Consider the following 22,149-nt stretch of genomic DNA (forward strand, 5'->3'; position numbering starts at 1 on the left):
CTGGAGGTAGAAAAGCCTCTGGGTTCCACCTCTAGTACCACCAAAAATAAAATTAAAAAAAATAATAAACCAATTGGCCATAGGTGAAGGGGTTTAATCTGGACTCTCAATTCTACTCCATTGGTCTCTGTCTATGCTTATTCTAGCCCACACTGTTGTGATTTTATGTAAATAGCTTCTGATTACAACAGAAAATGTTTACAAAATAACTGTGGAAAAGGCCCCCGAGTGCTGCTGAGGGGACACCCACCTGAGAACACAACTGGTCGAGAGGACTGTCTGGCGTGCTGGGGCTGGGTGTGCTGCTGCTTCTCCAGGGCTGCCAGCATGCCTCCCAAGTCCAGCTGCACTGGAATCTGGCTCTTCTTTCCACTATTTTTAAAATTATTCTAGAAAGTTAAAAGATCATAAAGTTACTTATAATATTCTATTTACACACCGAGCTTTTCATTTTACAAAAATCACATAATTAAAGGTAAAATGAACAAACTTATGGACTGAAAATTGTTTTATTTTTGTTGGTCCTGGCTGATTGAACCCAGGGGCGCTCTACCACTGAGCTATACCACCAATCCTTTTTATTTTGAAACAGTTTCTTGCTAAATTGCGTAAGCTGGCCTTAAACTTGCAATCCTCCTCCCTCTTGCTTCACCTTCCCACATACTGGGATTACAGGCATGTGCCACCACACCCAGCTACGTCTTAAAATTATAAGGCAAACAAAAAAACCGAACAAGTAATTAAAGAAAAAAACCTCCATGGCACATTGCCAACCACTACTGTGGTTGTGTATCTCTTTCTTTTAGACAACTTGTTACTTAAGCAACCTACATTTCTGTCTCCATCTCCACTGTGAGTTAACACTGTGCATCTACAGATGGTCACCAAGGCTCATATAAGTCTCTGGCTATAAAAGTCTTAGTGTAAGGCTACTTGGTTAGTATTATTACCTCATTAACACCAATCTGAGTGAACTAACAAAATGCCATGAAATTATAGGGATATGACCAAAAGTCTACGTAAGTCCAAATCACACTCAGCAGTTGAATATTAAATGTAGGCCCAACAATGAATAAACTGTAAGCAAATGGTAGTTTTCAAACAGCTGTGATATGGATTTTGAGACAGCATAAAAGGCTATACAAGAAAGCCCCATGATACATCCTCTGTATCAAGAGCAGAGGCATCGGTCCCTCTGCTCCTGTACACACCCCGGGCCTTCTGCCAAGGTCCTCCTCCCTGTCCCTGACTCTCCTGGCTCAGAGATGACTGACATCAGGGAAGAGCACCCGATGCCGCAAAAACGGGGAAGGCGACCTGCTGCAGGGAGGGAGGGCGAGCAAACTTGAACAGGTGAACTGAATTTACAATTCAGGTTTAGAATTTCATAAGAGATTAGAATTTCACTTTTTATAAATATGAAAATATTTCCACACAATCAATCTCCTTCCTTTAAAAGGCAAAACAAGCCGAGCGTGGTGGCGCACACTTGTAATCCCAGCATTCGGGAGGCTGAGACCAGAGGATCACGGTTTGCAGACAGCCTCAGCTACTTAGTGAGACCCTCTGCAACTCAGTGAGACCCTGTTTCAAAATAAAGAATAAAAAAATTGGGCAGGGGGTGCAGCTCAGAGATCAAAATGCCTCTGGGTTCCATCTCCAGACCTGCAAAAAAAAAAAAAAGGCAAAACAATAGTAAATGTGCTACAAAATACATGCCTCAAAGTAAGTCCCCTGTCTAAATAATGGCTCCCAATCCCCCAAATATCCAGGGCAAGGCACTGAGGCACAGGAGAACCAGCTCCCTCTGAATGCTTAGAATGAAGTGCTTCTCTTGTTTTTCTTCTGCCACACGTCAGCGGCTCAGAAAGTTGTTCTTCTGTTTCTTGATTAAACCGAGTGGGCTTATTTTCCCTGAAGGCAGTTTGTTCCCCCTCCTTTCTGACATGGCAAATATGGTTATCAACAAAATAACAAAAGGGACCAAATGCCTTCAGCATCCCAGCAATTCTGTGTCAACACAAGGTCGCTGTTCTCCAATGAAGGAATCAAAACAAAACCACCCATTTCAGTACACAAAGACATTTGGGGAACAGATTTTCTCAAGAGTTTAGTTTAGCAAGAAAAGTTAGGCTGAAAGCAACTGCGGTTTCAATCTAAGAATTACCTGTGGCTGCTGTTTAGATTGAAATTTCGGTGATTCTACTCTGTCTCTTCTTTCAGATGCAACTGCCAGGTTGGGAAACTCCTCGGCATCCTAAGTAAACCACACACCCCTTTAGCTCTTCACTCATCAGGAGAGTTCAAATGTGCCCAGCACGGTCTCTTCCTCGCCTATATTGTCTTTACTAAGACCCCACAGCAGTTATCAAGGTGACTCAAAACAGACCTAAAATGCTTAATTCAAGAGCTTTTGTTTTTCTTAACTCTTAGAGAAAATTTAAAGACCACCCATCTCAAAAAGAGGAAGGAGTACCATCAAGAATCTGAGTACACCTGAGGGGCCTACAGAATTGACCATGAACCATCAACACGAGAATGTCCAAAAGCCTGTTTTTTAAAATAAAAGACTATTTTTCACTACAGAAATATGAAATCTAGATTTGGTCGATGACTTTAATTATTTTTCTTTACAGTACTGGGGATGGAACCCAGGAGCATTTTACCTACGAGCTACACCTCTAGCCTAATGTTTTATTTTATTTTTTTTTTTAGTCTTTTTATTTTTTGAAACAGGGTCTCACTGAGTTGCGAAGGGCCTCGCTAAGTAGCTGAGGCTGTCTGCGAACTGCCATCCTCCAATCCCCACCTCCTGAATGCTGGGATTACAAATGTGTGCCACCATACCCGGCTATATATTTTTTTGTGTGTGTGTGAGTGTTACTGGGGATGGAACCCAGGAGCTTTCTACTTCTGGGTTACACTCCCAGACCTATTTTATATTTTATTTGGGAACGGTGTCTAACTAAGTTGCTGAGAGCCTCACTAAGTAGCTGAGGCTGGCTTCGAACTTGCATGACCCTCCCGTCTCGGCCTCCCAAGTACTGGGATTACAAGCGTGAGCCACCACGCCTGGCACCCGGCTAGATTTAAGTACTGTGGAATTTATGTGAATCAGGCTAGTAGAAATGGTCACCAAACTTGCTAAAATAATATTTTTAAATCATTTGAAAATACCTAGGTCATTCTGTCATTTTGTTAACATTTTAGTGGCCCTGGAAATAGTGATGTGGGAAATATGGGGCAGAAATATAAACTCTTTGTTGGGCCAACTATAATGTTCTGCCATAGTACATCTTCAGCCATGTAATGGTGACTCTGGAATGGATGTTCCCAGAGAACTTGGGACATACCCTCCAAGTGTGTGGGAGTGTCCCAGGCCTGAACCTAAGCTGGGATTCAGGTGGCATGCTGGGAACCCTCGTGCCTGCACAAGCAGTCAGGTTGCCTGAGTCTGGCAGGGTTTGAAAGCAAGAGGCCTGTGAAAAGCAGAGTAGAGCCCAGGCTGGCTCCGCAGAGTATATGAACAGTATCGATTATGTGCGGGTTTGAGCGATTCTCCTGACCAGGGAGAACCAAGCACAAGAAACCTGTGATATTCTTAATCTCTTTCTACAGTAAAGCCCTTTCAACAAGAGAGAAGGCCCTGCGAAAGCCAACATTTTAAAGCAAGGAAAACACAGGGAGAATTGAGAGGAAATGTTAGTAAGAGCATACCAACTACTGAATTCTGCTACACATAGTTTGTCTCTAGCCCATTCATCACTCAAGTGCTAATTCTGTGCCTGCCACGAGAGCTGGGAGGCCAAGAGGCAAAGGCCAAGCAATGGTGGCTACCACTTTCCTCAGCACCAGGAAAAGGGTTGTTAAAGAAAATATTAGACTTTAACTTAGGAAACCAGTACGACTCCATGTGCCTAGTGAGAAAGACCCCTTTATTATATCCCAAGGTAGGTAATAAATATAGTATACTTCAATCCTTGGTGGCGCTTGGACTGTCAGGGCTTCGTATTTCAATTTAGACTTTTCTTTCTTTCTCTTATTCTCCCTTGAGGCTTCACTTTGTTCGAGGTCGCCACCTTGTGCTCCTCTGGACTAGAACAAAAAACAAAGGAAAACCCATGTTTTTAGGGCATCTAACAGAACTTTTAATACCATGGAGCAGAAGAACAGACTTAAGAGATCAAGCTGCACAAGCCCACAGCGATCTTACTCAGTTAGGATTCTAAGCCTCTATTTTCCAAAGAGCCAGCCTCCACTAGAGCAGTTCTGATGGAATCAGAAGCTGGCAAGAAGATTGTAATGCCAATCCCTCTGGAGGTGGTGGATCTGGGCACAACCGGCTCTTCACCGTGAGGTCGGGCGGCCAGTGCCCTTGCTCACACCGCCGCAGCTGCTCCCGCATCCTGTGAGCTCGGCCAGCTCCTAAGCTGAGCTGCCTATGCATCAAAACCAGCTCTCAAGCCATCACTGGACAAAAGCCACGTCCAGCTCACACACGGCGAACTCCAACAGGCCCACAACCCTTGCCCCTGCCCCATCAGGCAGCTGCTCTGCCTCAGAGGCTCTGTGCTCAACACTCAGGCACACCTGATTCCACAGGGCTATGTGCCCCCCCCCCCACTAAACACAAACAGCTCACCTTGCTCCCACCAGGCCCTCCCTCTGTCCTCTGACCTCGCCTGGTTTCCCTCAAGAGCACTAACCTTTCTGTTAAGTGTCTCTCTCCATTAGAACACAGGGTCTAAAAAGGCAGGCACTTCTTATGTTGCGGGGCCTGTTTTACCCCGGAGTGGAATTCACTTCAGGAGTAAAGGGCCCAGCAACTTGGGCAGAAAGACCCCCAGTTCAAGGCCAGCCTGGGCAACTAGTGAGACATTTTGTCAAAATAAAATGAAGAGTTGGAGATACAACTTGGTGAAGAGTGGCTAAGGTTCAATCTCCAGTGCAAGAAAAAGAAAACAAACTTTTTTCCACTGATCTAGAGGCACTGGCCATAATTTTATCAAGTGAAAAGGATACATTTTAAAGGTACTATGTATAGTGATATATTTTATTTAAAGAAAATTTTTTAGAAAAACATGGGGGATACTTCAGTGTTAAGACTGCCTGCCTAGCATTTCTGAAGCCCTAGGTTTGACTCCCAGCACCAGGAAAAAATAAGGTAAAAGAAAAGCAATTTGAAGCTGAGCGTGGTGGGCAGGCTTGTAAACGCAGCATTCGGGAGGCAGAGCCCGGAGGATCGTGGTTTGCGGACAGCCTCAGCTACTTAGTGAGGTCCTGTGCAACTCAGTGAGACCCGGTTTCAAAATAAAAGAATAAAAAATAGGACTGGGGGGTGTGGCTCGGAGGTTAAATGCCCCTGGGTTCCATCCCCAGACCCACAAAAAAAGAAAAGCAATTTGAAAAACAACAGAATTCCCTATTTATTAACTTCTACATCTGAGGCAGGATATGCAGGTGGAAATCAAGGGAAAGAAAGGGATGGGGCACGATTGTAATTCCAGCGCTTGGGAGGCAGAGACAGGAGGATCGCGCAGGTTCGAAGCCAGCCGTGCTGGCTTAAGAGACCCTGTTTCCAAATAAAAAATATAAAATAGGTCTGGGAGTGTAGCCCAGAGGTAGAAGGCCCCTGGGTTCCATCCCCAGGACCACCAAAAAAAAAAAAAAAAAAAAAAAAAAAAAAAAAAGGGATGGGGCTGCAGCTCCATGGAAGAACAGACCAGGCTCAGAGTGCAGACGGCCCTGGGCTCAACTCTCAATATCAAAATAAATAAATTTTTTTAATTTAAAGAAGTATAGAAAATATGGCTTTTTCCATCACTAGATCCTTGCAGTGTGTTACATTTATAATGTGCGTAATAAAATTTCAAAGCACAGAAAGTTTTGGTGGAAAAAAAATCACATGACAAGTAATCTAACTGTAAAATGCAAAGCCATTTCTGAGTTCTAAGATTACAGGAAATATTAATTTTCTTTTTTTTACTTTAGAACTTTCCTAAAATAAACTTATATACCCATAATGAAGAAAATATTTTTTAAGATTCTGGGAAAATAGCCAGGCGTGGTGGCGCACGCTTGTAATCCCAGCACATAGGAGGCTGAGACAGGAGGATCGCACAGGTTTGAAGCCAGCCTCAGCTACTGAGTGAGGCGCTCAGCAACTTAGTGAGACGCTGTTTCCAAATAAAGTATAAAAAAATAGGTCTGGGAGTAGGAAAGCCCCTGGGTTCCACCCCCAGTACCACATAAGATTCTGGGACAATAAATCAAATCTGTTCATTCTTGGTATGCTAACTACATATTAGAAAAACTAGCCGGCAGGTGGAGGCTGCCATGAAGAACTATGTTGCTGAATCCAGAGACAGGCAGGAAGGCTCCACAAAAGCCAAATTCTGAGCCGGGCGTGGTGGCGCACGTTTGTAATCCCCGCGCTTGGGAGGCTGAGACAGGAGGATCGCACAGGTTCGAAGCCAGCCTCAGCTACTTAGTGAGGCTCTCAGCAACTTAGTGAGACCCTGTTTCCAAATAAAACAGAAAATAGGTCTGGGAGTATAGCCCGGAGGTAGAAAGCCTCTGGGTTCCACCCCTAGTACCACCAAAAAAAAAAAAAAAAAAAAGTCAAATTCTGGGCACAAAAAGGGAAAGTCTGCACACAGCGTAGCGATAAACAGCGCACAAACACCTCCCTCCGCTGGGACAGCTACCGCTGCGTACTCTCTGGGTCAAGGAATGGTAAACACATGGCCACCAGGTGTCCAAAATGACCTAAAGCCATTTTTGGATATTGGAAAGTCGCCTCACACTCAGGACGAATGCACCTGTGTGCACACTGACTGACCAAGTAACCCCCTAACTCAGCCTAACACCCACACGGTGACACTCTAGAATATCTGGACCAGGTGTTTGATCCTCAGCATAGCAAGGTAAAAACAAAACCAAGCTCAAACCGGTGCAGAGATTTGAAGAACACAGGCCTAAATGTATGATCTCACTCTTCAAAGGCACCGCTCCTACTCCTTGCTTCCCTATTCTTTCCTCGAGGCACCAGCTCTACAAGCTCAGGCTGCTGAGTGCAGGCCAGAGCGAGGCACTGTCACAGTCAGACCGGGTGAGTGGGACACTCAGGGCCACGGAGGCCGAGGTCACAAATGGCCCTCTTTGCTCCTAGTTTTGCTTTTTCCCGTGGTACAGGAGCCGTAACAAAGGCTACCATATTAGCCACGTTGAGGTGTACATCTCAGGTGCATTATGGACATCCAACCACTACCACCTCCACCTCCAGGGCCCTTTTCCTCTAGGAAACAAAATAAACACTGCCCCCCCCATACCCGCGACCACCTTCCTCTGTCTCTAGCGATCCATACCTTTTTAGTAGGATAGACATATTTCTCTCTGTGGTAGGAAGAATCCGAAGATAAAATTTCAGAAGATGACATATTAACATTTTTAAAACCTGCTGATGAAGCAACTGTCTTGAGGTTTATCACAGAAGTAACGTTTTGAGGAGCCGGAGACGGTTCTGAAGATAAGGTCTGCCGAACAATGTAACCCATGGGCGTCCAGGATAACTCTGATTAAAGATAAACACAATTATTGAGCGACTCCAACAGTAGATAGAGATTCCTTAGTTACTCAGACGTGCATGACACAAGGTAACTGCCTAGCACATAACTAAATTGGGCTATTGTCCAAAACATCCAGAAACCACAGCAGTCACTGCCTGTTTTGCTTCTGGGAGGATGCACGCTGAATTTTTTCCCTTTAACTTATAAAGTTAATTGACTTTCCTAGAAAATTTTTGTCTGTGTGTGGTACTAGGGTTCCTGGAAGCCCTTCTACCTCCAGGCTACATTCTCAAACCTATTTTATACTTTTTTAAAATTTGGAAACAGGGTCTCTTAAACCAGCGCGGCTGGCTTTGAACCTGCGCGATCCTCCTGTCTCCCAAGCACAGGGATTACAAGCGTGCGCCACCACGCCCGGCATGAATCAGTATTTTAAACCTTGTTTTAATTTCAAACCTGGCAAATATTGATATCACCCAAATAAAAACAAGCTCTTTGGGGTTCTCAATGTTTAAATCATTAGGAGAGCCGGGCGTGGTGGCGAACGCTTGTAATCCCAGCTTTCAGGAGGCTGAGACCAGAGGATAGCAGTTTGTGGACAGCCTCAGCTACTTAGTGAGGCCCTCCACAACTTAGTGAGACTCTGTTTCAAAATAAAGAAAAAACAGGGCGGGGGTGTAGCTAGGAGGTCGAATACCCCTGTGTTCCATCCCCCGACCCGCAAAAAAGAAAAAATTAAATTAGGTCCTAACACCAAAAACATAAAAATAGTTAATACTAAAGAAAGCAGTATTTCTGAATTTATAAAATTCTCACATAGTTGGAGAAATATTTCATTTAGAACTTTGAGCTCTCTCTTTTTTTATTGCATTAAGTGCTCTACCATGGAACCACACCCTTAAGACATTTTATTTTACTGAGATGAAATGTCATTGGGATTACAGGAGGGTACTACCACACCTGGCTAGAATTCTGGTCTCTTATAAACTTCTTCTGCACGGACGTAGAAGTTCATTTACACACTTTTATTTTTTAAACCAACACAAATATTAGTTTGTCAATAACTCATTGGCTGTCTTCAAGGGGGCTTTCAAAAATACTCATCTAATTGAACCACATTAAACATGAGATTGGAAGCCGGGCATGGTGGCACACGCTTGTAATCCCCGCGCTTGGGAGGCTGAGACAGGAGGATCGCACAGGTTCGAAGCCAGCCTCAGCTACTGAGTGAGGCTCTCAGCAACTTAGTGAGACCCTGTTTCCAAATAAAATAGAAAATAGGTCTGGGAGCATAGCCCGGAGGTAGAAAGCCTCTGGGTTCCACCTCTAGTACCACCGGGGAAAAAAAAATTTGAGATTGGAGCCAAATGTGGTGGCACAGCTTTGTAATCCCAGGATTTGAAAAGCTGAGATAGGAAGATCACATGTTCAAGACCACGCCTCAGCTACGTAGCAAGACCCTGTTTCAAAACAAAAAATAAAAAGGGCTAGGGGTGTAGCCAGAGGTAGAGTGGCCCTGAGTTAATTTCTGGTAACAAAAACAAAAAGAGCTTGGAAAATATATGTTTTTTTGTTTTTGTTTTTTTTTTTGGTGGTGGTACTGGGGTTCCTGAAAGCCCTTCTACCTCCGGGCTTCACTCCCAGACCTATTTTATATATTTTTTGAAACAGGGTTTCTTAAGCCAGAGCGACTAGCTTTGAACCTGCGTGATCCTCCCGTCTCTGCCTCCCAAGCACGGGGATTACAAGCGTGCGCCACCATGCCCTGCGGAAACAGGGTCTCTTAAGCCAGTGCGGCTGTCTTTGAACCTGCGCAATCCTCCTGTCTCCGCCTCCCAAGTGTGGGGATTACAAGCGTGCGCCACCACGCCCGGCTTGCTTATTTTTTAAAATAGTTTTATAAGCCGGCCGTGGTGGCACACACTTCAGCTTCTTAGTGAGGCCCTCTGCAACTCAGTGAGACCCGGTTTCAAAATAAATAATAAAAAATAGGGCAGGGGGTGCAGCTCGGAGGTCGAATGCCCCTGGGTTCCATCCCCAGACCCGCAAAAAAAAAAAACACCAAACAAACAAATAAAAATAGTATTACATAGCCACTCTCACCTCTTGTACAAGAGGAACTGGTAGCAGCATTACCAGTTACATATTCCTTTGGATTATCGTTGTTCACCACTATTTCACCCTAAAATGAAACACATCAGGTGCCATCAGGGAAAAGCAGGTTAAATCAATGATCTACAACTTCACACCGAAAATGCACAACAGTGATAATAGCAACCTCCAGTGAGGATGTGGAACAACAGAAACGCTTCTTCGCTCTGGTAAGAATGGAGAATGCAGCTACTCTGGAAGACCACTGGGCAACTTCTAACCAACGAGTGTCCAGGCCAGGGACACACAGAAAAGAAACACCAAGTACATACTACTAAGGGAAAAAAACCCATCTGAGGCTGGGCATGGTGGGCACGCTACTTGTAATCTCAGTACTTGGGAGGCTGAGACAGGAGGACTGCAGGTTGGAGGCCATCCTCAGCAATTTATGAGGCCCTCTGCAATTTAGTGGGACCTGGTTTAAAAAAAAATAATAAAGGAATAAAATTGGGCTAGGGTGTAGCTCAGAGGTGAAATGCCCGTGAGGTTCAATGCCCAGTACCACACACACATACACACACACAAAAATCCATGTGAAAAGGCGATGTGGTATGATCCCAACTGCAGGAAATTGTAGAAAGATGAAAGTGTGGAGACAGTAAGATGAGTGGCTGACAGAGGAGCGCTGAGGCTAAAGGCAGCAATGCTGGCACTGCTCTGCATACCAGGAGAGATACATGTCGTTACGTACTTGTCTAGACTCAGAACATGCAACATGGAGCAGGAGCCCTAACACAACAGATGGATGCTAGCTGGGAACAGAGGTTCATCCGTGTGTGTGTGTGTGTGTGTGTGTGTGTGTGTGTGTGTGTGAGCGTGCACGCACGCATGTGTGCGTGTGCGAGCGGTACTAAGAATGGAATGCAGGGATATTCACCTCTGAGCTACACCTCCAGCCCCATTTTATTCTTTATTTTGAAATAGGGTCTCACTAAGTTGAGGAGGGCCTCATGAAGTAGCTGAGGTTAGCCACAAACCTACAATCCTCCCGTCTCAGCCTCCCAAGTGCTGGAATTACAAGTGTGCCTCACCACGCTCAGCGAGGTTCATCAATTACAACAAACATACTACTCAGGTGGGGTATTACCAGAGGACGGTGCAAGTTGAGGGCAAGAGACATGTGAGATATCTCTATTCCTTCCTCTTGGTTTTCCTATGAACCTAAATCTGCACTCAAAAACTGTCCATAGTCGGGCATGGTGGCACAAACCTGTAATCCCAATACTAGGGAGGCTGAGACAGGAGAATTGCAGGTTCCAAGCCAGCCTCAGCTACTTGGTGAGGCTATCTGGAACTTAGTGAGACCCTGTTTCAAAATAAAGAATGAATAATAGGGGTGAAGCCGGGCGTGATGGCGCACGCTTGTCATCCCAGCGTTTGGGAGGCTGAGACAGGAGGATCGCGGTTCGCGGACAGCCTCAGCTACTTAGTGAGGCCCTTTGCAATTTAGTGAGACCCTGTTTCAAATAAAGAATAAAAAATAGGGCAGGGGGTGTAGCTCGGAGGTCAAATGTCCCTAGGTTCCATCCCCAAACCTGCAAAAAAAATAAAAAAAAATAATTAAAATAAATAAATAAATAATAGAGGTGGGGGTATAGCTCAGGGGTAGAATGTCCAAGCTCCACCCCCACTACCACAAAAAAAGAAAAAAATTTGTCCAACTTAAAAAAGTTAAAATTAGTAATTTAATTTTTAAATATAGTTTCTCTTGCCATTCTTAAAATCTGCAAATACAAGCGAATTAAACTGTCCAAGTAGCTGGGCATGGTGATGCATGCTTGTAATCTCAGTACTTGGGAGGCTGAGACAGGAGGGTAACAGGTTTGCAGCCAGCCTCAGCTACTGAGTAAGGCCCTCTGCAACTTAGTGAGACTGTTTCCAAATAAAGAATAAAAAATTGGGCTGAGAGTGTAGCTCGGAGGAAGACAGCCGTGGTTTAATCCTCAGTTCCGAAAAAATAAAATAAAGAGTCCAAGTATAAGCTGGGTGTGGTGGCACATATACCACAATCCCAGTATCTGGAAGGCCGAGACAGAAGGATCACAGGTTTGATGCCAGCCTCAGCAACTGAGCATGACTCACCCTCCCTCCCTCCCTCCTTTTCTTTTTTGGTTCTAGGAATTGAATCCAGGTGCCTTCCACCTCTGAGCTACACTGTCAGCCTTATTTTATTTTTTATTTTGAAACAAGATTTCACTAAGTTGAGGAAGGCCTTGCTAAACAATCCCCATGCCTGGCAGTGAAACCCTACTTCAAAATAAAAATTACAAAAAAAAAAGGCCTGGTTACAGCTTGGAGGCAGAATGCTCCTGGGTTCAATCCTTAGTACAAAAAAAAAAAAAAGTACTTAATATGAAAAGTTACATTACTTTCTACCACATCTCACTTCCTAGAGAGGAAAAACCACCCACTGTCCACAACCTGGGTAAAATTCCTCTACTTCTTTATCTATCGTTTTTTATATGGATCCCAAAATGGGATAACGCTACTCATAATAATGTGCAACTTTTAAGCAGACTTAATATACTATAGAAATACACTTCCAGGCCAACACACATCTTCCTCCATTACCCCCGCCCCCCCGCAGCACTGGTGATTGAACCTAGGGAAGCACTCTACCACTGAGCTGTAATTCCCACCCTTTCCATTTTTTGAGACAGGTTCTCATTAATTGGCTGAGGCTGGCCTCAAACGTGTGACCCTTGTGCCTCCTGGATTGCTAGTAGCTGGGACTTACTGGAGCAGGCCTGTACCACCATGCCTAGTCTTCCACAGTCCTTAAAGCTGGAGTACTCCCCTCTAAATGTTAAAGACATCAGCCATCAGCCCAGTTTGGTCCAAAACATTCCAGCTAAACATCCACAAGAAACCGAAGCCTACAGCGTGTACAAGCACATGGGTACAGCCGTGTGTGAAAATGTTCAAAGATGCCACAAGTGTCCCACAGCACCAGAGGTAAAAGTATGTGGGTAAATTCATTCATTTATTTATTTTTTTTGGTGGTACTGGGGTTCCTGGAAGCCCTTGAACCTCCGGGCTACACTCCCAGACCTGTTTATATTTTTATTTGGAAACAGGGTCTCTTAAGCCAGCGCAGCTGACTTCGAACCTGCGCGATCCTCCTGTCTCTGCCTCCCAAGCGCGATCCTCCTGTCTCTGCCTCCCACGCCCGGCGTATGTGGGTAAACTTAAATCTCAGCAAGTACCCGAGAAATGAATATGCTTATGTTTGCATGCTGAGGACAGCCTGGGATCCTGCTCGCGCCTACACGCCTAGCTCGAAATAATTTTTACAGTTCATATGCATCACAGATGTACCCATTTGCCATTTCATCACTTCTTAAAGCTGGTAATATAAAAAGTAAGACTATTAGAAAGCCAGCATGGAGCTGGGGCTATAGGTCAGTGGTAGAATGTCTATGATTGATCCCTAGCGCTGCAAAAAGAAAACAAAACAGAAAACATGGCTGCTCTTTTACTAAATATAACTTTGTGCTAAGGCCAGTAAAAGATAGAAATGGCTTATCATGCAAAAAAGGTTAAGTAAATTAAACTTTTCAACAGGACTGACCCCATGCAAGAGTTATTTCAGAAAATACTTAATGAGATTTTCTCATAAAAATGGAAAACTGCCATTTTAAAAGGTTTTTAAAATTAAGACCATACACATAATCCCAAAATGAGAGGAACTGTATCTCCGCTATATTCCTATAAATAAAAGAGAGAGAGAGAGAGAGAGAGAGAGACAGAGAGAGAGAGACAGACAGACAGACAGACACACACACACACACACACACTAAGTGCAAAGCATAGATTTTCTTTTGGTTGTACAATTTGAGACAATTATATTTTCTTTGTTAATATGTTTAAGTCATTTACTGACACTACGGATATAATCAGGAAAAAACATTTCTCTTAGAAGAAAAAAAAAATGCACCTAATTCAGTATATTAAGGCAATCAGTATGTAAGTCTTCCATAAACGATGAACGTCCCTGTCTGCTGCAATGCTTATCCTCCCAGAGAGGGTGTATCACATCCCCAGCACTCTTGAGTGCCTGCCACACCGCCGGTACTGTCACACGTGGCGCTCACAGGCAGCCACTCCTCTGCTGGGTGAACTGTGATCTGCCTGTTTGTTTGGCAGAAGAAGGCGGTGCTGTAACAGGACAGGCGTCCATGTGGGGGAAAGGCGACATGATCACGTGCGATCTGGTCTAAACCACCATAGAACCCTGGGCTTTGGGGCAGTACCCAGGAGAAGTTGAGGGCACACATGCAAATCCTTCCTCATTCACGAATGCTTGAGCTGTTTTATCTTTCTTCCTTCTTTTTAGACTGGTTTGTACTCCATCTCTCCCTTCAGTGAGACCTTGTCAGAGCCATCTGAGGGATCACTAACCCAATACCATTTTCTCCTGGAAGTCAAAAATCAACCCATGTGAGAAAAATGCCTGAGTTTTGAAGACTAAAACCTTAAGACCTAAGGTCAAATGTAATTTAAAATTATAAAGCAACAAACTGAAAGCACCTATCATAATAACTTTGGCTGAATCTGCTTTATCTTTCAAAATATAAGACAGAAGTGAGCCAAATGCAGTGGGACACGACTATAATCCCAGTACTTGGGAGGCCGAGACAGGAAGATCACAAAATCACAACCAGCCTCAGCAACTTAGGCCCACTGTAACTTAGTGAAACCCTGTTTCAAAATTAAAAAATAAAATAGGACTGGGAGTGTGGTTCAGAAGTAGAATGCTCCTGAGTTCAATTACCAGTACCATAAACACACAAAAACACATAAACCCCAGAAGTGTAGCTATAAAGACTGGAAATTTCAGAAGTCACCGAATGAAGTTTTAAATATTATTCTTTCTTTTTTTGTGTGTGTGTGGGTCTGGGGATGGAACCCAGGGGCATTCGACCTCCGAGCTACACCCCCTGCCCTATTTTTTATTCTTTATTTTGAAACCAGGTCTCACTGTGTCGCAGAGGGCCTCACTAAGTAGCTGAGGCTGTCGGCGAACCGCGATCCTCCAGTCTCAGTTTCCCAAATGCTGGGATGACAAGCATGTGCCACCACACCCAGCTTTAAATATTACTCTTTCATTATTTTAAGTCTTTTTTTCTATACTGAGAAAATACTTTTGGATTGCAATATTAGAGGTGGTCTAAATAATAGACTTTGCCAGAATCTTTTCCTTTGGAGGCACTGTAATACCTTTTAGTCACCAGATATAAACAAGTATTAGTAAGATTTTTTTTTTTTTTGCAATAATGGGACTTGAACCTACAGGTGTATTACCACTGGGCTACACTCCCAATCCTATTTTATTTTGAAAAATTAAAAAATTAAAGTTGCCAGGCATGGTGGCGCACACTTGTAATCCCCGCGCTTGGGAGGCAGAGACAGGAGGATCGCACAGGTTCGAAGCCAGATGTGCTGGTTTAAGAGACCCTGTTTCCAAATAAAAAAATATATATAATTAAAGAGAGAGAGAGGGGGGGGGGAGTGTGTGTGAGAGTGAGTTGCCAGGCGTGGTGGCGCATGCTTGTAAACCCCGCGCTTGGGAGGCTGAGACAGGAGGATCGCACAGGTTTGAAGCCGGCCTCAGCTACTTAGTGAGGCTCTAAGCAACTTAGTGAGACCCTGTTTCCAAATAAAATATAAAATGGGTCTGGGAGTATAGCTCGGAAGTAGAAAGCCTCTGGGTTCCACCCCCAGTACCACACAAAAAAAGTAAATAAAAACAAATAAAAAATTAAAGTTGCTGAGGGCCTCACTAAACTGCTAAGGCTACCCTTGAACCTGCAATCCTCCTGTCTCAGCCTCCCAAGTACTTGGATCATAGGCGTGTGACGCCATGCCCCACTGTGACTTTTTCCAAGGGCGCTACGCAAGGTGTCACAACCTTACTGCACTAACAGAGGAAGTTAATTAAATGCAGAGTGAAAGGCTTCCCCTCAGTGACCCAGACTTCACGCCCTCATCAGGACCCAACGCACAGTGTCTGAAGTGACAGAAATGAAAAGGTACGCACTGAAGGACAGAGTGGGAGTGGGCAGATGGACAGACAGACATGCTCAGCTCACCTCTGACACCGATGCCACAGACGCACTGGCAGAGGCAGAGTGGAACGGTCCCCACCTGAGCTGCTTTGGCATCTCTGACATGTCACGGTTTTGTGAACCCTGCAGTTCAGGGAAATCCAACCTGCTAAGTTCAAATTCTGGAGTGGAGGTAGATGCACTTTTTGTGATGACTCTGGGTTTCCGGTCTGTTCGTTTATGATAACCATCTGTAATTACAGAACAAAGAGTGGGGGTGAATATCCAGACACAGTTTGAGGCCTCGTGCCCAAGCTTCACTTTCAGAGTAGAAAGTCTACGGGCATCGATGCACTGGGTGGTTGACAAAACATCCTAACCCTGCTGGGGTTGGAAAAATTTTCTTTTGTGGTGCTGGGACTGAACTCAGGGACATTCCCCCTCGGGACTACACGGAGGAAAACTGGGTCTCATTAGGTTGTCAAGACTGGCTTCAAACCTGCGATCTTCCTGCCTTAGCTTCTCAAGTACTAAGAGTACCGGCATGCACAACCACACCCAGCTTGGTGCAAATATATCTGTAGCGGTACAAAGCACAAAGGATCAGAAGCATCGGCCACTCTTGTTGGGTGATCATGCAGAAAAAGCTAATGAAAGAGCTGAAAATAATTGAAAAGCTAATAAAATAGTTTAAAAAATTTCTATAGTACTGGGGATTGAACCCAGGGACATTCGACCTCCAAACTATACCCCAGACCTTTTAATTTTTATCTTAGTTTATTTTTTGTGTGGTACTGGGGATGGGACACAAGGGCATTCTACTTCCAAGGTACATTCTCTGCCCAATTTTATTTGGAAACAGGGTCCCACTAAGTTGCAGAGAGCCTCACTAAGTTTCTGAGGCTGGCTGCAAACCGGGAATCCTGTCTTGGCCTCCTAAGTACTAGGATTACAGGCATATGCTACTATGCCTGGCTTTATTTTTTATTTTCAAACAGGATCTTGCTAGGTTGCTGAAAGCTTCACTATATTGCTGAGGCTGTCCTTAAACTTGTGAACCTGCTGTCTCAGCCTCCCAAGTGCTGGGATTAGTGGCATGTGCCACCACACTCAACTGTCAGGCTGGAACAGAAATTTGCAAGCCCAGAGTAAACGTGACTTGTGGCACAAATAAAAATATATTGAAGACAGATTTCAACCAAAAACTCTCCTGCCTATTAAAAGTCTCCCATCAGAATACCAGAGAAGCTATTTCAGAAATGAACATGGTCAAACACAGTACAAAGGAGATGGTTTTGATGTGTGTTTACTAAGGGCACCTTTTGAAGTATGTGGTCACTACCTTCTTGCCATGTGATCTCAGACAGCATCTCCATGTGTAAACTAAGATCCTGAGAGGTTCAGGCCCCTTCTGAGTTCACAGTGCACACACCACACTGTAAACCCTTTCTGAGAGAGACTTCCAGAACCACATAGAAAGTCAATGCCTTCAGCTCTGTCTGGCTCCAGTCTCCTTTCTCAGAGCAGTACAATGAAAAGCCCAAAGAAACCATGTTGTCTTGGGGTAGATAAGGGCAGGGTAATGCAATAGAGAGTTTGCTCCTAATTTTTTTTTTTTTTTTTTGTGGTACTGGGGATGGAACCCAGGGGCATTCTACCTCTAAGCTCCACCCCTGCCCTATTCTTTATTCTTTATTTTGCAACAGGGTCTCACTAAGTAGCTGAGGCTGTCTGGGAACGCGATCCTCCGTCTCAGCCTCCCGAGTCCTGGGGTGCACTGCCACGCCCAGCTTGAGAGCCCGCTCCTCTTACCTGGACCCCCATCACACTCGACATGCGAGGGCGGCTGGCAGGCCCCCTGGGCTGACTCCACCTCAGGCGGCGCAGCTCCGTCAGCCCTTCTGCTCTTAAACTTTTGCTCTTGAAGTGCTTTTTTCTCATTGTATGTTTTTTTCTGCTGGAGAGATTAAAAAATATGAAATAAGAGAACTACCACCACAAAATAAAGGTTTAAAACAGCAAATTAGCAAGTATTAATAATCCCATCATTTTTAAAAAGTTAGACTGGATCATTTTTTACAAATTAAATATAACACAAAAGAGACAAGTAGTGCTTAAAGAACATGCAAAAACATACCAAGTCTTTCCAGTGCAGGCGCTAAAGCAACCAACTCAAAAATAAAACCATCCGCGGCATTTCCTGACCTTAGGCGCTGCTTTCACCTCTCGTGGGAGAGTGTACGCATGCTCGTTCTGGAACTTCTCCGCCTGAAACTGTCGGTAACGACCGGGCTGATGGCAGTCATACTGTGAGGCAGGCGCTGAGCACGCATGCTGTGCAGACTCCAGGGTATGCGGAGAATACGCATACGAGTGGAGAGTTCTCTCAGGAGACAGGTACTGGGGTGGACACAGTGACGCTCCAAAGCCTGTATCTTCGACATACGTTTTCTGTCTAAGAAGTATAATTTCTGCTATAGATTCTTATAATACAAAGCAAGGAGCTTAAGATGTTGTAACAAACTAAACATTTCAATATTTAAGATCTTTGAGGTCATTCACTTTTGTATCTGAATATCCCGAATAAAAAATCCAAATAAGAGCCAGGCGTGGTGGCGCTCGCTTATAATTCCAGTTCTTGGGAGGCTGAGACAAGAGGATTGCAGGTTTGCGGCCAGCCTCGGCTACTTGGGAAGCCCTCAATTACTTAGTGAGACTTTGTCTCAAAACAGATTAAAAAATAGCTGGGGGTGTAGCTCGAAGGTAGAATGCCCCTGGGTTCAATCCCCAGTACCACAAAAAATAAACAAAAACCTAACTAGAATGCAAGAGTTCTAACAATGAGCCTTTTCAAAGCACAACCAAACATTCCCCGCTTCCTACACAGCAGCCTAAATATTGCAGCTGCGGTACTTAGCCTTCGAATGTACACAACATAAAGCTCAGCTGTTACATACTGTTATGCCAGGGTCAGTCCTATACTAAGTGGATGGCTGGGACTTAAACACACCAAGGGTGATTCCTCAATGTCCAGTCTATTGCAAGACGCTGAAAATGCTCAATGAATTCCTGCCAACGCAGTAACAGTTCTACCGCTCAGCCAGAGCCAGAAATGCTCATTCTCTTGCTCTCTCTGGAGAACCCTAACACAACCACCAAAAACCAATCCTAGACCATCAAGGTAGGACTTTAACTTTGGTCAAAAACCTTTCAATACTTCCTAAATACTTTAGACAACTCAAATGATTTTCTTATTCATTCTTGAAAACATAAAATATAATCCTGGAATTTATATTCATGTACAGTATGAGCTTTTCAATCTCTACATAAGCACACACACAAAAAAAGGAAAGCGGTGTGAACCATAAAGAGCACAAAACAGTAGAGCTGATGCACACCTTAGAAACAGAGCTACAAGCCGGGCGCGGCGGGCACGCTTGTCATCCCCGCGCTTGGAAGGCTGAGACAGGAGGATCGCACAGGTTCAAAGCCAGCCTCAGCTATTTAGTGAGGCTCTCAGCAACTTTAGTGAGACCCTGTTTCAAACTAAAGAATAAAAAAATAGGATTGGGAGTGCAGCTCAAAGGTAAAACGTCCCTAAGTTCAATTCCCAGCACCAAAAAAAAAAAAAAAAAAAAAAACTACAAATAAATCTACACAATTATGTTAAAGATAACTTATTTTTCTAAAGTAGAAAACATTTGGTAAATATTAAGAGAATGAATCTTGATAGAAAGGATTTTATTTTAAACCCCAAATTTGTAAAAATCAATCTCTGTAAGATGGATACAAAGCAAAATGGTTAAAAACAAAAGCCAAAAGTTACAGGGAAAAAAGATTCACACAGAGGTGGCTATGGCTGCTCACCCTCACTCCTTTACTGAGTAAGGTTTGAAAACTTTGACCCTTTAGGAGGAAGAGCATGCCACCTATTTGCCTCTTCCCTCGCCTCCATCCTTGCCATCGCATCTTCCATTACATCTGTGATGTTTTTCTTCCTTGGCAGGGCGGGTGACTGAACCCAGGGCGCTGTGCAAGCACTCTACTACCGAGCTACACCTGACGCTCCCAGACATGTGAGAGGCTTTAGAGTAAGAGCAAATAACCCTGAGACTGAGCTTGTTCGTAAGTGCAGTGCAGTCAGCACCACCCTTCCTGGCCTTAAACAACAGACTGAGCGTGGAAGAAGAAAGGCAGAGTTAAAGCTCCACTTTCTGGCCCGGCGTATAGTTGAGCTACGCTACTGCGCAGACCCTTCGTGGCTGCAGCACATTCCTTCGCCACCTGCAGGACTCTAATGTGGTAAATGGACACATTTGAAAGTCGAATCACCATTCAGTAAGAAAAACAAACCCTAGATAAGCAAGATGTTTAGAAAATACATACTCAGTCACCGGTGGTTCTTGCACAAATGGACAGTAAGTGGCTGAACAGCTAGGGAAGGCACAGGCAGCCGAGGACTCAGACCAAGCCACATTGAGCCCAGCAAACTTGGGGACAAATGGTTTGACATCTGCTGATAACTTGATGTTACCCTGTAGACAAAAAAGGGGGATATTGGCTACATCTAGGATCAACCAAAATGCACTAGAACTGATACACACCCTAAAACAACCCCAAAGCTAAATGTTTTAAAATGTGTGCCTCATAGGGCACAGTGGTGCGTGCCTATAATCCCAGCATTTGGGAGGCTGAGAAAGGAGGATTGCAGGTTCAAGACCACGTTCAGGAGGCGGGTGTGGTGGTGCACATTTGTAATTCCAGGACTAGGGAGGTTGAGACAGGAGGATAGCAGGTTCACGGCCAGCCTCAGCAACTAGTGAGACTTTCATCAACATAGTGAACCCTATTTCAAAACAATAATAAAAGCCGGGAGTGATGGCTGCACCCTTGTAATCCCAGCACTTGGGAGGCTGAGTCAGGAGGTTCAAACAGTTTGAAGCCAGCCTCAGCTACTTAGTGAGCAACTTATTGCGACCCTGTTTCCAAATAAAGTATAAAATAGGTCTGGGAGTATAGCCTGGAGGTAGAAAGCCCCGGAGTTCTACCCCCAGTAACACACACACACACACACACTTAAAAAAAAAGGGCTGGGGGTGTAGCTCAGAGGTACAATACACCTGGGTTCAATCCCTAGTAACACACACACACACACACACACACACACACACACACACCCTCAGCAATTTAGCAAGACTCGGCAACCTAGTGAGACTGTTTCAAAGCAAAACATAAAAAGGGCTGGACAATGTCAATATTATGTGTGGGGAAGGGTGGAGTGGGGGTGGAGCAGGGACACTCACCATGTGCTGTGTGCAAGTATGTCTTTATCACTCTTAACTACATTGTGATGTGAGTCTACAATGCACCAATAAAAGTGTGTACACATGTATGTATACTTATGTGTATGTATACTTATACACATATTGTTCATTTATACTTATATATATATACACAGATGTATATATAGTACAGAGAATAAAATAGTATCCAAAACGACTACATACTTAGTAATGGATTTATTTGCCAAAATAAGCTCAAGACCTATATATTCAAAAACTATAAAAGTGATGACCGAAATCTAAGAAAACCTAAACAAATGGATGGGTATATACATATGGACTGGGGGTGGGGGGGTGCGGCTCATATGTAGATGTCCTGGGTTCAGTCCCCGGTATCACAAACAACAAAAACAAAAAACTTTGACAAGACTGAGCCATGGTGTGCACCTGTAATTTCGGTGACTCTGCAAGGCTGAGGCAGGAAGAACTGAAAGTTTGAGGCCAGCCCGGGCAACTTACCAAGACTGTCTCAAAATTTTTAAAAGGGCTCAAGATACAGCCCAATGAAAAAGCGCTCCGGAGTTCAACCCCCAGTATCACAAAACACAACAACAAAAACTTCTGCATAATAAAGAATTCCTTGGCTAACAATTTCTTCCCAATGCTTTATTTAAAAGATAAATGCACGATTTTATTTGCTACAAATATTATCCTACTGTCACAAGTCCTTGGAATGTAAACTAGAGCTTTTGTTCTGAAGTGTTAGGATATTTACTTTTAGACTAAGTTTTTTGGGGGGAGATACTGGGGACTGAAGCCAGGGCGTTCTACCTCCGAGCCATGCCCCGGGCGCTATTTTGTTTTATTCCGAGACAGCGTCTAAGTCACGGAGGCCCTAGAACCAGCGATCCTCCCACCTCCGCCTCCCAAGTACCAAGAATTTCATGGCCGGGGTCTGTCTGCGCCGCCCGGGCAACCCAGGACCGCCCGCCAGCCCGGCCCTCCCGGCGTCGCTGTCTTGCGGGGCTGCCGGCAGGCCCTCCCCGCCGCCCCCGGCGCCCTCACCCGGCCTTCCGGCTCCCGCCGCCCCTCCGACGCCAT

The 22,149-nt window shown here is 44.5% G+C and overlaps 1 protein-coding gene across 1 annotated transcript in view; it reads right to left on the minus strand.

The window, feature by feature from the left end:
• Positions 1-22,149, minus strand: part of SECISBP2 (SECIS binding protein 2) — a gene marked incomplete at both ends in the record, with an annotated part of 29,948 nt that extends 7,799 nt beyond the window's left edge. Inside the window, 10 exons of the mRNA XM_080709032.1 lie at positions 251-389; positions 2,168-2,257; positions 3,973-4,095; positions 7,368-7,573; positions 9,672-9,750; positions 15,812-16,017; positions 17,579-17,720; positions 17,972-18,221; positions 20,153-20,301; positions 22,114-22,149. Coding sequence (XP_080565158.1) covers positions 251-389; positions 2,168-2,257; positions 3,973-4,095; positions 7,368-7,573; positions 9,672-9,750; positions 15,812-16,017; positions 17,579-17,720; positions 17,972-18,221; positions 20,153-20,301; positions 22,114-22,149 — 1,420 coding nt within the window. The remainder of the gene's footprint in view (positions 1-250; positions 390-2,167; positions 2,258-3,972; positions 4,096-7,367; positions 7,574-9,671; positions 9,751-15,811; positions 16,018-17,578; positions 17,721-17,971; positions 18,222-20,152; positions 20,302-22,113) is intronic.

The sequence above is a fragment of the Muscardinus avellanarius genome (assembly GCF_963383645.1).
Source record: "Muscardinus avellanarius genome assembly, chromosome: 13".
NCBI lineage: Eukaryota > Metazoa > Chordata > Mammalia > Rodentia > Gliridae > Muscardinus > Muscardinus avellanarius.